Source organism: Leucoraja erinacea, chromosome 1, assembly GCF_028641065.1.
Source record: "Leucoraja erinacea ecotype New England chromosome 1, Leri_hhj_1, whole genome shotgun sequence".
NCBI lineage: Eukaryota > Metazoa > Chordata > Chondrichthyes > Rajiformes > Rajidae > Leucoraja > Leucoraja erinaceus.
Genome location: NC_073377.1, coordinates 15,888,733 through 15,904,644, shown reverse-complemented (window position 1 = coordinate 15,904,644; position 15,912 = coordinate 15,888,733). Strand labels below are relative to the sequence as shown.

Sequence of the window (15,912 nt, the reverse complement as noted above, 5' to 3'; positions counted from 1 at the left end):
GACACATCTAACAATACATAGCATATACTCGGAACATTCGAGGTCAGAGTATGGAGTTGTTTATCTCTTACAAGAAACTGCATGATAGGGTCACGACTCAAACTATATCAAGGTGGCTCAAAATGGCAGGAATAGACACTGATGTTCCAACTCTCATTCCACCAGGACTGCAGCAACATCCGCAGCAATATTGTACAGGTACCCACAGACCAAATCCTCAGAATGGCAGGAGGGTCATTTTAAAAAAGGGTTTTTCCACAGGTTGTATAATAAACCAGTTTATTTGGAGCCATCATTGTATTAACAAAACATTTTAGGTTCAACAAAATAATTTGCCCGATAGGTTACAGGGTTATGATTGTCAAATTTTTAAAAAGTGTTATATTTTTTCGTTATACCACACAACTCTTTGTATAATTGTGTTTTAAAACTACTAATGATGCTCTCTCCCAATACCCAAGGCAGTTGTGAAGCATGGACTCGTTCCACGGCATGAGGTCACAGAGCTTTGAAATCTTCACGAAGTCACTCACGTGACTCCGAAGTAAAATAGTAAGATTAAACGAGAACTTACCAGTTTGAAGTTTGATCTGTATTTTATGAGGAGTTACGATGAGGGATTTCGTGCCCTCCGCTCCCACCCTCGTATGATCATATCAAAAACTGGTATCTCTTTGATAATCTTACTATGTTAGATCATTATAGGTTCCTGTGACCTCACACCGCTGCTTTGAAGTATGACACGCATGCGTGGAAGCGGGGTTCTTCACGAAATCCCTCATCGTAACTCCTCATAAAATACAGATCAAACTTCAAACTGGTAAGTTCTCGTTTAATCTTACTATTATAGGCCATTTAATCCAACATCTATGATTAGGAAAATCCTGGAATCCCTTCAGAAGAAGATAATAGGAAGGTTTTTAGAAAATCACAAGGCAATCAATCACTCAGGGTCAATGTGCTTTTTATGAAAGGAAAATCGTGTTGGACAAATCTGCTTGAGTTGCTTGAGGATGTAGCAAATTGTGTGAATGAAGGGGAATGATGGTGTATGTGGCCCATTCTTAGACATGTGTGTGACCAAAAATATGAAAAATTGTGGAAAACATCTCTTCTAATTCTGAGAGCATTACAGGTATATTGTTTTGTACTGTCTATATGATTCATATTTTTTTCCAAAGTTTATCAAGTGAAATGTTCATGTTTTGCTTATAATGTTTGTTCAGGGCCAGAGGTCAAATAGGGCTGGTCACGTGTGTGACCTCACGCGGGAAGCATTTTTTTTCTTAACTCAGTTTTATCTTACAAACTCTGTGAGTTTTAAAAAGCTAGAATGTTCATATCTTTAACAGACATGCATTATAGTTTTGTAGGTAGGGAAATAGCAATGAATAAGATTAATAAGAATAAGATGAATAAGATTTTTTTAATGTATTACTTTATGTGATGCCATCTGTCCCGTGTGTGACATTTTGGTTCAATTTCCAAAGAATGGCCCATTTGGACTTCCAGGCTACATTTGATAAGGTGCCACAACAAAGGTTACTGAGCAAGGTCAGAGCACATGGGTATGGGACAGAAGTTTAGGGGTAACATGAGGGGGAACTTCTTTACTCAGAGAGTGGTAGCGGTGTGGAATGAGCTTCCAGTGGAAGTGGTGGAGGCAGGTTCATTGGTATCATTTAAAAATAAATTGGATAGGCATATGGATGAGAAGGGAATTGAGGGTTATGGTATGAGTGCAGGCAGGTGGGACTAAGGGAAAAAAAGTTGTTCGGCACGGACTTGTAGGGCCGAGATGGCCTGTTTCCGTGCTGTAATTGTTATATGGTTATATGGTTATATGGTTATGGAGGGTGATACATAATCACAGATAGGGGATTTCATCCAACAGAGAGTCAAAACACCGTAGGCATCCCAGGAATCAAAGGTGCGGACAGATCATTTGTCAACAATTTATATTAATAACTTGCATTGAGAGGTCAATTGTACTGTAGCCAAAATTGTGGATGATTAGTTTAGTTTATTGTTGTCATGTATACTGAGGTACAAGGAAAAGCTTTTCTTTGATGGCAGCAGAAAGACTTCATATGATTTCAATCAAGCCATCCAATGTGTACAGATACAGGATAAAGGGAATAAAGTTTAGTACAAGATAAAGTCCAGTAAAGTCCAATTTTTTAAATCGTCTGATGGTCTACAATGAGGTAGATAGCAGGTTAGGACCGCACTCCAGCTGGTGATAGGATGGTTCAGTTGCCTGATAACAACTGGGAGGAAACTGTCCCTGAATCTGGAGGTGTGTGTAATCACACTTCTGTACCTCTTGCCTGATGGGTGAGGGGAGAAGAGGGAGTGGCTTGGGTGAGATCCATCCTTGATTATGCTGGTGGCCTTGGCGAGGCAGCGTGAAGTGAAGTGAAGTTGTATCAATGGAAGGGAGGTTGGTTTGCGTGATGGTCTGGGCTGCATCCACAATTCTCTGCAATTTCTTGCGGACTTGGATGGAGCTGTTCCCAAATCATGCTGTGATGCATCTGGATAAAATGCTTCTTCCGCCCCATCTTTAGAAGTTGGTAGGGGTTGATGGGGACATACTGAACTTCCTAAGCCTTCTAAGGAGATGGAGATGTTGATGTGCTTTCGTGCCCATTGCTTCGATATGGCAGGTCCAGTACAAGTTGCTAGTGACATTTACTCTTAGGAACTTTTTTTTTTTTTTTTTTTTTAAATCAAAAAATGTATTCAATTATTAAAAAATAATATTTACACTACAATAAAACAAGCCAGAACCCACCACCATAAATACAATACAAACATATAACCATAATAAACTATTATACAATTATGATACAATCCTTATTGAGGATACATTCAACACCCTGTGGAGCCCAGCGGTCCCGGAACTCCCTCAGGGTGCTTCTCTTAGGAACTTGAAGCATTCAACCCTCACCACTTCGACACCATCAATGTATGGGTATATGTACCGCTTCGCTTCCTGAAATCGATCACAGTCCCCCTTGTCTTGCTGATATTGAGGAAGCTGTTGTTGTCATGGCACCAGGTTAAGAAGCTCTCAATCTCCTTCCTATAACTGCATCTTGTCATTATTTGATATCCGACCCACTTTCTATGGCTGTGGAGTGAACAGCTCAGTAAATGTATTGTCTCCCACTTTCTCCACAGTTTCACCTGCTCCAGGCGATCCGCCAACAGTTGAAGTTGGATACATTTCCTGCAAGTGCCATCATCAGGGACAATGGATCATCCCCAATCCCCAACTTCCTGCTGAAGGAGCACACCCTTCCACTAGCCTCCACAACTGTTCTGTTTGCTCCTCTTGACTCTGCTCCCCTTGACGCTGTTTCTTGCGTCTGTACATTGTTGTAAAGCGGGTGTTTCTTATGTGCGTAGATCGAAGCCCTGGATGTCGGCAGACTGGTCAAACTCCGCATCGGCCATGATGGGTCCGGCTTGGCTCCGGGCTGGTTCCTGGATTGGGTCAAAATCAGTCGACTGAGCGCCAGGACCGTGGAAGATGACAAAAAGAAGAAGAAAAAGAAGAAGAAAGCTGAGGAGGATGCTGATGCCAAGCAGGAGGAAGTGGTGGAGATCTACACCTTCAACTGTCAGCGCTGGCTAGCCAGTGATGAGGGAGACCGGCAGCTGGTGGCGGAGTTCCTTCCTGACGAAGCCGATGACCTTGAAGGTGGGTAGAAATCTGGGCACTTTGTCACTACTTAGTAAGTCCACTGGGAGAACCATGGAGCAGAAGGCGCACCATTTGTGCTGTAGAATAGACTTCACGGCTCCATTAATGCAGGCATGTGGGATTAACATAGATAGGCATGTTGTACATACAACACCATGCCTGTAATGATACGACTGGAATATGATACGAAGATGGGTGGAGCGGCAGGAAGTGTAGAGAAAGCAAGGTCTCTGCAGAAGGACTTGGACAGGTTGGGGGGATGGGCAAAGAAGCGGCAGATGGAATACAGCATAGCAAAGAGTAGAGTCTTGCATGATGGTGGTAGGAGTAAAGGCGTGGACTATTTTCTAAATAGGGAGAGAATTCATAAATCAGAGGTGCAAAGGGACTCGGAGTGCTGGTGCGGGATTCCCAAAAGGTTCATTTGTCAATTCAAGGTTTCAAGATCAGTTTATTATCACATGTACCAATTAAGGTACAGTGAAATTTGAATTATCATACAGCCATATTAAAAAAAAGCAACAAGACACACAACTACATAAAAGTCAACGTAAACATCTACCACAGCGGATTCCCTACATTCCTCACTGTGATGGAAGGAAATAAAGTCTGGTAAGTCCCACAGGCTTTCGCGGTTGCAGCTCCCGAAGTCGGTCTCCAGCAAAGGCTGCCAACTCCTCGATGTTAGGCCGCAGTGCGGGCGGAGATATGATACGGAAAAAAATCGTATCTCTGTCGAGGCAAGCAGTTAGAAAAGGTTTGCCCCAAACCCACCCCCACATATGTAAAACAAGCTAAAGAACACTAAAAACATATGTTTAATACGTACAAACAAACAACCAAGAAGGAAGGGACAGACAGACAGACTGTTGGCAAAGCAGCCATTGCTGGCGCCACCCGAATTGGTAGTAAGGAGGGCTAGCGTTGCAGAAGGTCCAATAGAGGTTTACGAGAATGATCCCAGGAATGATTAGTTTAACATATGATGAGCGTTTGATAGCACCCGGCCTGTACTGGCTTCTAAACTCAAGTAGGTATGAGGGGGAAACTCCTTGAAACTTATTAAAATAGTGAAAGGCCTGTATAGAGGGGAATGGAGAAGATGTTTCCACTAGTGGGAGAATCTAGGACCAGAGGCCATAGCCTCATAATAAAAGGGCCTACCTTTAGAAAGAAGATGAGGAGGAATTTCTTTAGTCAGCGGATGGTGAATCTGTGGAATTCATTGCCACAGAAGGCTATGGAGGCCGTCAATGGATATTTTTATGACAGAGATAGATAGATTCTTGATTAGTAAGGGTGTTAAGGGTTATGAGAAGAAGGCAGGAGAATGGGGTTGAGAAGGAAAGGTACATCAGCCATGATTGAATGATGGAGTAGACTTGATGGGCCAAATCGCCTAATTCTGCTCCTTATGAACATAAACAGAACACAATAGGGTGGGCCATGGGCAGGCATTGGATGCAGTTTGTTTCCTGGCTAATCAATGGTGACACTGTGCACTCCATGAGCTGTTCACCTATAATAGAGCCCTGGTCTCACTTCAATATTTACTAGGGTCTGGTGTATGTTGGGCACACACATTTTCAAAGGGCGAATTTTGTGATTTTGTGTAGCATGATTTAGGTAAATCATTATCTAAACGTATCTCCCTTAGCTAAGAAGGCGGTGGAGGCCAGTTCTCTGGACACTTTCTAGAGTGAGCTAGATAGGGCTCTTAAAGATAGCGGAGTCAGGGGATATGGGGAGAAAGCAGGAACGGGATACTGATTGGGGATGATCAGCCATGAACACATTGAATAGCGGTGCTGGCTCGAAGGGCCGAATGGCCTACTCCTGCACCTATTGTCTATTGTCTATTGTCTAATGTACTTTAAACAGGTAGGATAAGGTGAGAGGGATATGGGCCAAAAGCAGGCAGGTCGGACTAATGGAGATGGGGTATGGTATGTTGGTCGGCATGGGCAAGTTGGGCGGAAGGGCATGTTTCCATGCTGTATCACTCTATGACTTTACTGTCCAACTCATCCTTACCCCGTCGTGGACATTGGACTTTGTCTGTGGAACTGAGGTTTTACAATGTTGAGAACTATATTCTGCACTCTCTATCTTCCCCTTTGCTCTATCAATTGTAGTTGAGTTTGATCAATTATATTAATGTATGTAGTGTCTGAAGAAGGGTTTGAGATGTGGGGTCACAATTGCACTGTAGCCAGAGCAGTGAGTGTGGCCTGTCGCTAACTGCAGCAGTCCCATGGTCGCCAACTGCAGACAGCCCATCCAGATCCCATATTCTCCCTCTCCAGATCTGGAAAACTACTGAATCCCCCTTTCTCTGTTGGCCTGCACTGTATATCTTTAACCAACCTTCTGTAGGGTGACAAGCTCAATGGCCAGTGACTTTCTACTAAAGCTTAGCAGTTTCCTGACACACACATTAAGCCAAATTTGCCTTTCCATATGGATCAATATTTCCCAAGTTAATTCAAGAAAATAGTATTTTTATAGTTCTAATTTTGTCAGTAAATTAAACTAAAAATGAAAAGTAATTCCCCTTCCTCTCTGGAGATTAAAACTAACTTATTCTCTCCCTTTGTCCTGCCGCATCACTCTTTTCCTGCTTTCTCTCCCGACCCACCCACTCCCCCCCCTCTACTTAGACTGAAGAAGGATTCTGATCCAAAACCTCGCCCGTACATTTGCTCCTGACCAGTTGAATTCCTCCAGCACTTTTGCACTTTGCTCAAGATTCAGGCATCTGCAGGGTCTTGTCTCTCCTCCTTATTTTCCCTCTTTCTTAGTTGTACGAAGGTGCTCTCATCTGACACATGGAGTCTGTTTCTCTCTCCACAGATGCCGCCCGACCTACTGAGCGTTTCCAACATTTTCTGTTTCTAATATTGTGTGTCAGTGATCTTGACAGATTTTGCTTCAAAGTCTTTCCGTTCACAGAGAACACCTACACAGTCCATGTGTTTACTGGGCACGTCATGGGTGCGGGAACAGATGCCAATGTCTTTGTTAACATTTACGGTGAGACAACAGACACAGGAGAACGACACCTCAAGAAGTCAAACCACCTCAACAAATTTGAAAAAGGACAGGTAGAAAAAAATCGCGGAGTAGAAATGATTGTCTTATTGTCTTTAGTTAATGCTCAGAAGTAATAAATGAATGAATAAGTTTATTGGCCAAGTATGTACACATACAAGGAATTTGCCTTGGTGCTCTGCTCACAAATAAAATCACGACACACAGTAATATTTGAGAATGGCACATAAACATTAAACATTAATAATAAAACATTATAGTTTAGACATGTGTATGAAATAAAAGTGCTTCAAATAGTTTGTGGCCAGGGTGAGAGGGGTCAGAGATGATCTTGCCCGCTCGCTTCCTGGCCCTTGCAGTGTACAGTTTGTCAATGGAGGGAAGGTTGCAGCCAACAGCCTTCTCAGTTGATCGGACGATTCGCTGCAACCTCCAGGTGTCGTGCTTGGTGGCTGAGCCAAACCAGACCATGATGGAGAAGGTGAGGACAGACTCTACGATGGCCATGTAGAATTGCCTGTGGCAGATTGTGGCATCATTGCCTGTGGCAGATTGTGCTTCCTCAGCTGCCGCAGGAAGTATATCCTCTGTTGTGCCTTTTTGACTGTGGAGTCGATGGTGGCCCCCCATTTCAGGTCCTTGGACATGATGGTTCCCAAGAACTTAAAAGATTCCTCAGATGTGCCCGTGGTGTTGTTGATGGTGAGTGGGGTGAGGGGAGGGGGAGCCTATCCTAAAGTCTACTATCAATTCTATTGTCTTAAGAGCATTGAGCTTCAGGTTGTTGCAATGGCACCAGGATGCCAGCTGTGACACTTCCTGTCTGTAGGCAGATTCCTCCCCATCCTGGATCAGTCCAATCAGGGTTGTGTTGTCCGCAAACTTGAGAAGCTTGACAGAGGTGTCTGTGGAGGTGCAGTCGTTGGTGTAGAGAGAGTAGAGGAGAGGAGAGAGTACGCAGCCTTGTGGTGCTCCTATGCTGAGGGTCTCCGGGTTTGAGATGTGCTTTCCCAGCCTCACATGCTGCTTCCTGTCTGTCAGGAAGTAGGTGATCCACTGACAGAGGGGTTCAGGCACAGTCAACTTGGAAAGTTTGGAGTGTAGTAGCTCTGGCACAATGGTGTTGAATGCAGAGCTAAAATCACCAAACAAAATCCTTGCATAGGTCCCCTGGCGCACGGTCTAACATTAAGATAATGGACAAGTAAGGCTTCAGGTTAGATTCAAGTCAATTCAGCGTTAGCTGAGTTAACCAAGATGGACAGATTTGGTTACTTAACTTCCATGTGATGAGTTCTACCAGCCAGTAACCGTCACCAGTTGTATATGTTGTTGAGTGAGTATTAATTTGACTGCTTATTGCAACACTCTCTAGATCTCCAACTGATAGAACAGTACAACACAGGAACAGTGTTCCAGTATTCCGCTTGGATAGCTTACAACCCAACGGCACATCATCAATGCTTCAGCTTCACAATTTGCAACTCTCTTCACAATCTGCAACTTTGTGCGTGTTCATCTCTGGCCTATGTCCAACCATTTGGGGTGGCGCAGCAGTAGAGTTGCTGCCTAACAGTGCCAGAGACCCTGGTTCGATCCTGGCTACGGGTGCTGTCTGTACAGAGTTTGTACATTCTGCCTGTGACCGCATGGGTTTTCCCCGGTGCTCTGGTTTCTTCCCACATTCCTAAGAAGTAATGGATTGTAGGTTAATTGACTTCTGTAAATTGCCCCATGTGTGTAAGATGTGAAACTGGGATAACATAGAAACATAGAAACATAAAAAATAGGTGCTGGAGTAGGCCATTCGGCCCTTCGAGCCAGCACCGCCATTCAATATGATCATGGCTGACTCAGTATAGAAACATAGAAAACATAGAAATTAGGTGCAGGAGTAGGCCATTCGGCCCTTCGAGCCTGCACCGCCATTCAATATGATCATGGCTGATCATCCAACTCAGTATCCCGTACCTGCCTTCTCTCCATACCCCCTGATCCCCTTAGCCACAAGGGCCACATCTAACTCCCTCTTAAATATAGCCAATGAACTGGCCTCAACTACCCTCTGTGGCAGAGAATTCCAGAGACTCACCACTCTCTGTGTGAAAAAAGTTCTTCTCATCTCGGTTTTAAAGGATTTCCCCTTTATCCTCAAGCTGTGACCCCTTGTCCTGGACTTCCCTAACATCGGGAACAATCTTCCTGCATCTAGCCTGTCCAACCCCTTAAGAATTTTGTAAGTTTCTATAAGATCCCCTCTCAATCTTCTAAATTCTAGAGAGTATAAACCAAGAAGTATCCTGTACCTGCCTTCTCTCCATACCCCCTGATCCCTTTAGCCACAAGGGCCACATCTAACTCCCTCTTAAATATAGCCAATGAACTGGCCTCAACTATCTTCTGTGGCAGAGAATGCCACAGATTCACCACTCTCTGTGTGAAAATTTATTTTCTCATGTCGGTCCTAAAAGATTTCCCCCTTATCCTTAAACTGTGACCCCTTGTTCTGGACTTCCCCAACATCGGGAACAATCTTCCTGAACAATTAAGAATTTTGTAATCTAGATCCCCCCTCAATCTTCTAACCCCTTACAGAATTTCCAGTCTTTCGTAATAAGTTTCTATATCCCAGGGATCCCCCCTTCTCTGTACTTCTAAAATTCTAGATGGAGTACCAAAACGTGTCTAATCTCCAGTCTTCTCTTCCCTGTACAACTGCAGTAGAAAGTCCCTGCTCCTATAGCCATCCCAGGGCCATCAGTCCAGAGAATTGTCGGCTTCTCCTGTACTCCACAGTCCCGCTGGCAAGAAAAAAACCAGAATGTCTTAAAGGACATCTCTCACACTCCCTTTGAAGACCAAACAGATGTACAAATAGCAAAAACTTTTTACCAGGTGTGGTGAAATCTACCAGGACCCTGTACAACTGCAGTAGAACCTCCCTGCTCCTATACTCAAATCCTTTTGCTATGAATCCTTTTGCTATGCTAACATCGAACTAGTGTACGGGCAATCATTGGTTGGCACGAACCCGGTGGGCCGAAGGGCCTGTTTCAACGCTGTATCTCTAAATATCTGCCTATAAAAACTCCCCGCTCACCTGAGTTCACTTATGACCTGCCATGCTTTGTCCTACTGTTCTAATCTTCTTGCTCTCTTTCTCCCCACCCCTGAGGAAGAGTCCTGACCTGAAACGTCACCTATCCATATTCTCCAGGTCTGCTGGCTGACCCATTGAGTTACTCCAGCATTTTGTGTCTTTACTTGGTAAACCGGCATCTGCTGTTCCTTGTTCCTACACAGGAACAGGCTCCTTGCTCCACAATGGCTGAGAATTTAGGCAAATCACCGTGAGGTCATTGCCATCTGTGGATTTGTCATGGAGCAAATCAGCTGATGCTTCTTAACCTGTCAGAGCAGAGGCTATTTAAATATCCAAACATAGGTCAACACCTAGAATTAGTCCCATCCTTATTGCTTCATTTCATTCCAGCTGTCAACATTGTTTTTAAGATTTGCTGACCATTGTGTAAACTAGCCTTTGAGCAGGCAGCCAGCTGCAATAGTTTTGTTCAGCACTGCATCCTAATGTCCCAGCAATATGTTTGATTAAATGTCTACAAAAAGATCATAAACATAGAAACATAGAAAATAGGTGCAGGAGTAGGCCATTCGGCCCTTTGGCCCTTCGAGCCAGCACTGCCATTCAATATGATCATGGCTGATCATCTAAAATCAGTACACCGTTCCTGCTTTCTCCCTATAAAAAATGGACATGCTCATATTTTTAATATATTTTACAACATAAAAGTTGACCATTCAGTCTATCTAGTCCATACCAACTCTGAAAGCATCCCCGCAATCACATTTCCCCCCATTTATTTTTCTCCAACCTATTCTTTCCCACAAACCTATCACATTCCCAACTAATTCTCCTTTTACTCAGTTACTTTAAGGGGAAATTCACAGTAGACAAATAACATCAGCACACCTTCATAACTTAGGCATCCAGGAAAATCTGTGTGTTCACAGAGAAAACATGCAAACTCCACAGAGACAGCATCCAAGGTCAGGATTGAACCTACATCTTGGGAGCTGTGCAACAGCAGCACTAACTGATGCTCTACTCTACCATGTGTGGCTGGTTGGCTGGTGGTGAGGATACTCTTCAGTGGAGGAGTCCCTTTATTCTTTGCTCTGTTCTTTCTCCCTGTTCTCTCATTCTCAACTCATTCTCAACTCAATTTTTAAATGGCCTGTGTTTAGTTTGAGTTTAGTTTAGTTTATTGTCACATGTACTGAGGTACGGTGAAAAGCTCTTGTTGTGGGCTAAAGACAATACATGATTACAATCGAGCCATCCACCATGTACGGATACATGATAAAGAGAATAACGTGATTAACGTTTAGTGCAAGGTAAAGTCCAGTAAAGTCTGATCAAAGATAGTCCGAAGATCTCCAAAGAGGTAGATTGTAGCTTAGGACTGCTCTATAGTTGTTGGCAAGTTGGTTCAGTTGCCTAATAACAGCTGGGAAGAAACTGTTCCTGAATCTGGAGGTGTGGGGCTTCCCACTTCTATACATTTTGCCCGGTGGGAGAGGAGAGAAGAGGGAGTGACTGGGGTGCGACTTGTCCCTGATTATGCTGGTGACCTTGGCCATCTGCCAACTCTTTGTCCGTGCTATTGCTTATCCAGGCTCCTAATGTTTTCTTCAAATCCTACAACTGCAGTTTGTTTCTGAATGTAGGAAGATATATTTTTGGTCAAAGCCATTGATCTGGGAACATTAAGGAAACTCCGAATTCGCCATGATAACGCAGGAGGGTACGCTGCTTGGTTTCTGGACAGAGTTGAAATTGTCGATGAAAGGGATGACACCACGTGAGTATTAATTGTCTTCAAATGAGAGGAATTACAGATTTTATATTAATCCAGATGTTTTTCTCAACTTTGCAAGTTAAACACCAAGCAAATTACATTCTTCTGTGGCATTTTGCAAGGAAAGGGCCTGTCCCACGAGCATGCGACTCCATGCGGCAAGCGCGACCTAACGTGGTCGCTTGAGCTGTACGGCCCTACGGGGCCGGTCCCACTTCAATCGCCGGAGCCGTATGGAGTTGTGCGGGGCTGGTTCCGACATCACGCGGGGCTCCAAAAAACTGACACTGTCCAAATATTCCGCACGGCAACGGCCTGTCGGTCCGCAGCAGCATTGAGGCCGTACGCAGCGCCTCGACGGGCGTACGCAGCGTCTCGACGCCGTACGCAGCGTCTTGATGCTGTACGCAGCGTCTTGACGGCATACACCTAGCGCATGCACGATCACGTCAGCGCCCGGCGTGCCGTTGCGTGATGACGTAACCGTTTGGTCGCGCTAGACACATGCAATCGCATGCTGGTGGGACAGGCCTTTACTTGCAGAGCAAAATATTATTCATTTGCTGGATTCTTTTGAAAATCTACACAAATACTTATTAAAAAAATTATTGCATAGAAAATGACCAGATGAAGAATTTCCTCATTAAGAAGAGGGAATGCTGTGAATATGTCAGCACCTCAGATTCAGATTCAGGAACAAAGTTAACTCATCAATGGTCATCCATCCATCTGAAATATTAACTCTCTCTCAACAATTTAATTTTGATAAATGTGAGGTTATCCACTATGGTAGCCTGCTAAATATAGCCTGCCACTTGATGATAAAAGGACTGGACAAGCTAGATGCAGGAAAAATGTTCCCAATGTTGGGCAAGTCCAGAACAAGGGGCCACAGTCTTAGAATAAAGGGGAGGCCATTTAAGACTGAGGTGTGAAAAAACGTTTTCACCCAGACAGTTGTGAATTTGTGGAATTCCCTGCCACAGAGGGCAGTGGAGGCCAAGTCACTGGATGGATTTAAGAGAGAGTTAGATAGAGCTCTAGGGGCTAGTGGAGTCAAGGGATATGGGGAGAAGGCAGGCACGGGTTATTGATTGGGGACGGTCAGCCATGATCACATTGAATGGCGGTGCTGGGTCGAAGGGCCGAATAGCCTCCTCCTGCACCTATTCTCTATGTTTCTATGTAGCAAAAACAGGAAGGCAGATAATTATCTAAATGGTCAAGTTGGGAAAAGTGCAATGGGATCTGGGGGTCCTTGTTCATCAGTCTATGAAAGTAAGCATGCCGGTACAGCAGGCAGTGAAGAAAGTGAATGGCATGTTGGCCTCTATAATAAGAGGAGTTCAGTATAGGAACAAAGAGGTCCTTCTGCAGTTGTACAGGGCCATGGTGAGACCACACCTGGAGTATTGTGTCCAGTTTTGGTTTCCAAATTTGAGGAAGGGCATTCTTGCTATTGAGGGAGTGCAGCGTAGGTTTACAAGGTTAATTCCCGGGATGGCGGGACTGTCATATGCTGAGAGAATGGAGCGGTGGGCTTGTATACTCTGGAATTTAGAAGGATGAGAGGGCATCTTATTGAAACATATAAGATTATTAAGGGTTTGGACACGCTAGAGGCAGAAAACATGTTCCCGATGTTGGGGGAGTCCAGAACCAGGGGGCCACAGTTTAAGAATAAGGGGTAAGCCATTTAGAACGGAGATGAGGAAACACTTTTTTCACACAGAGTTCTGAGTGTGTGGAATTCTCTGCCTCAGAGGGCGGTGGAAGCCGGTTCTCTGGATACTTTTAAGAGAGAGCTAGATCGGGCTCTTAAAAGACGGCGGACTCAGAGGATATGGGGAGAAGGCAGGAACGGGGTGCTGATTGTGGATGATCAGCCATGATCACATTGAATGACGGTGCTGGCTCGAAGGGCCAAATGGCCTACTCCTGCACCTAGAGCGGCAGCTTCGACCACTCCGGGCCGTGGAGTTTGAACCGGCCCGTTCGCGGAGCACGGTTGAGCCGCGGGACTTACTTACCATCACCCGGTTGGGTCACAACATCGGAGGCCTGGATCGCCTCAGCGCAGAGGGAGAGCAAGGAGGGAAGAGACAAAGACTTTAAGATTTTTGCCTTCCATCACAGTGAGGAGGTGCCTGGTGAACTCACTGTGGTGGATGTTAAATTTGTGTTTATTGTGTGTTTTGTTATTTTATTATATGTATGACTGCAAGGCAACAAAATTTTGTTCAGACCGAAAGGTCTGAATGACAATAAAGGATACTTTGACTTTGACTTTGACTTTGACGATTGTCTATTGTCTATTGTCAATCACAAAATCACCATCACACAATCTTTTACCAGGTACTTCTTCCCTTGTGAACGATGGCTGGCTGTTGACGAGGATGATGGCCAGGTTGCCAGAGAACTGGTTCCTGTGGATGAGGCTTTCCTGAAAAGTGATATGGACACAGATGTAAATTCTCAGGCAACGCTAGGCTTGGAACAAAAAGGTGCAAACCGTCACTGAAAGAACCATCTCTTTGTCCAGACTCATGATGTGTTAGTGTTATGAATACCCACTATTGGCACATTATGCAGCTCAGCAAATACTCCTTACCTGTTCTACAGGCTTGTGTCGTACCCTGGTGCCATCCCATTTACCCCAGAACAATTCAATGCATAATCAAGGCTGAGGCTGAGGAAGTGTTGCAGTCAGATGCATTTTTCAGATTAGATATGAAACTGATATTAAGAAACAATACACACTGTTTGATGCAAGAATAGGAGAACTAAACAGGCAGATTGATATTCTATTCTGGTTAAAGCCCTTTTGCCCAACTTGCCCATTCTGACCAATGCCAATCTCTGCTAGTCCAACCTGCCTGTGTTTGATCCATATCCCTCTAAACCTCTCCTATCCATGTACCTGTCCAAATGTATTTTAAATATTGTTATACTATCTGACTCAACTATTTCCTCTGGCAGCTTGTTCCATATACCCACCATCTTCTGTGTGAAAAAGTTACCCCTCAGGTTCTTCCTCCATCACCTATCTTGTCTTGTAGTTCTTGATTCCCCTATTCTGGGTAAAAGACTGTGCATCCACCTATCTGTTCCCTTCGTGGTCTTATGCACCTCTATAGGATTACCTCTCAGCCTCCTGTGCTCCAAGCAATAAAGTCCAAGCCTGTCCAACCTCTTCCTGTAGCTCAGGCCCTCAAGTCCTGGCAACATCCTCCTAAAACCTCTTTGCACTGTTTCCAGCTTAACCACATCCTTCTCACAGCAGGGTGAGCAAAACTGAACACAATTCAGCAAATGTGGCCTCTCCAACGTCTTGTACAACAAAATAGCCTTGTAGAACTCCTGTATAACTATATAGAGTCATAGTCACACAGCACGAACACAGGTCCTTCGGCCCAACTCGTCCAATGCAACCAAGATGTTCCATCAAAGCTAGTCTCATTTGCCCGCGTTTGGCCCTAAAGTTGTTTTTATCGAATTGTTATGCCTAAAATAACAACTGTAATTAAAAGTGACTACTCTTGAAAAATAACTTAATATTTTAAATAATAACTTAAATATCTGTGAAGTAATTTGAAGTGTCCTGAGAGTCTACAAGGTGCTTTTTTAATTGCACTGTAATTCTTTGAATAGTTTAATAATATTGGGAAGTTACACACTGACATCCAGCCTTGCAGTCAAAATATACCAAAGCCTGAGATAGACACAAAATGCTGCAGTAACTCAGCGGGACAGGCAGCATCACTGGAGAGAAAGAATGGGTGACATTTCGGGCTGAGACCCTTCTTCAGACCTGAAGAAGGCTCTTGACCCAAAACGTCACCCATGCCTTCTCTCCAGAGATGCTGCCTGTGCCACTGAGTTACTCCGGCATTTTGTGTCTATCTTCGGTTTAAACCAGCATCAGTTTCCTTCCTATACCAAAGCCTGGTTGATTTCAGTTGTTTCTCCCAATGTGGCAGTTTCCAAAAATAATGTATAAATGTTCCCAACAGCCCAGTCCACCACCTACAATGTGAGAATAAAAACTGGTGAGAAAAAGAATGCGGGAACAGACGCCAATGTGTTCATTATCCTGTTCGGTGAGAGGGATGACACAGGTAAGAAGGCTTCTCACTGCATTATTTAACAATCAAGATTGTTCGTAAAAACCCACTGTGGGACATGTTTCCAGAAATGAGTGTTGTACCAACGTAAACTGCCAGGTGGAATGAAGAGCAGGGAAGAGCGAGAGGTCGCTCCCCTCTAGGG

The 15,912-nt window shown here is 44.3% G+C and overlaps 1 protein-coding gene across 1 annotated transcript in view; it reads left to right on the top strand.

The window, feature by feature from the left end:
• Positions 1-15,912, top strand: part of loxhd1a (lipoxygenase homology PLAT domains 1a) — a 207,014-nt gene that overhangs the window by 141,551 nt on the left and 49,551 nt on the right. The window contains exons 26-30 of the mRNA XM_055648000.1: positions 3,415-3,709; positions 6,665-6,816; positions 11,513-11,646; positions 13,999-14,147; positions 15,657-15,761. Coding sequence (XP_055503975.1) covers positions 3,415-3,709; positions 6,665-6,816; positions 11,513-11,646; positions 13,999-14,147; positions 15,657-15,761 — 835 coding nt within the window. The remainder of the gene's footprint in view (positions 1-3,414; positions 3,710-6,664; positions 6,817-11,512; positions 11,647-13,998; positions 14,148-15,656; positions 15,762-15,912) is intronic.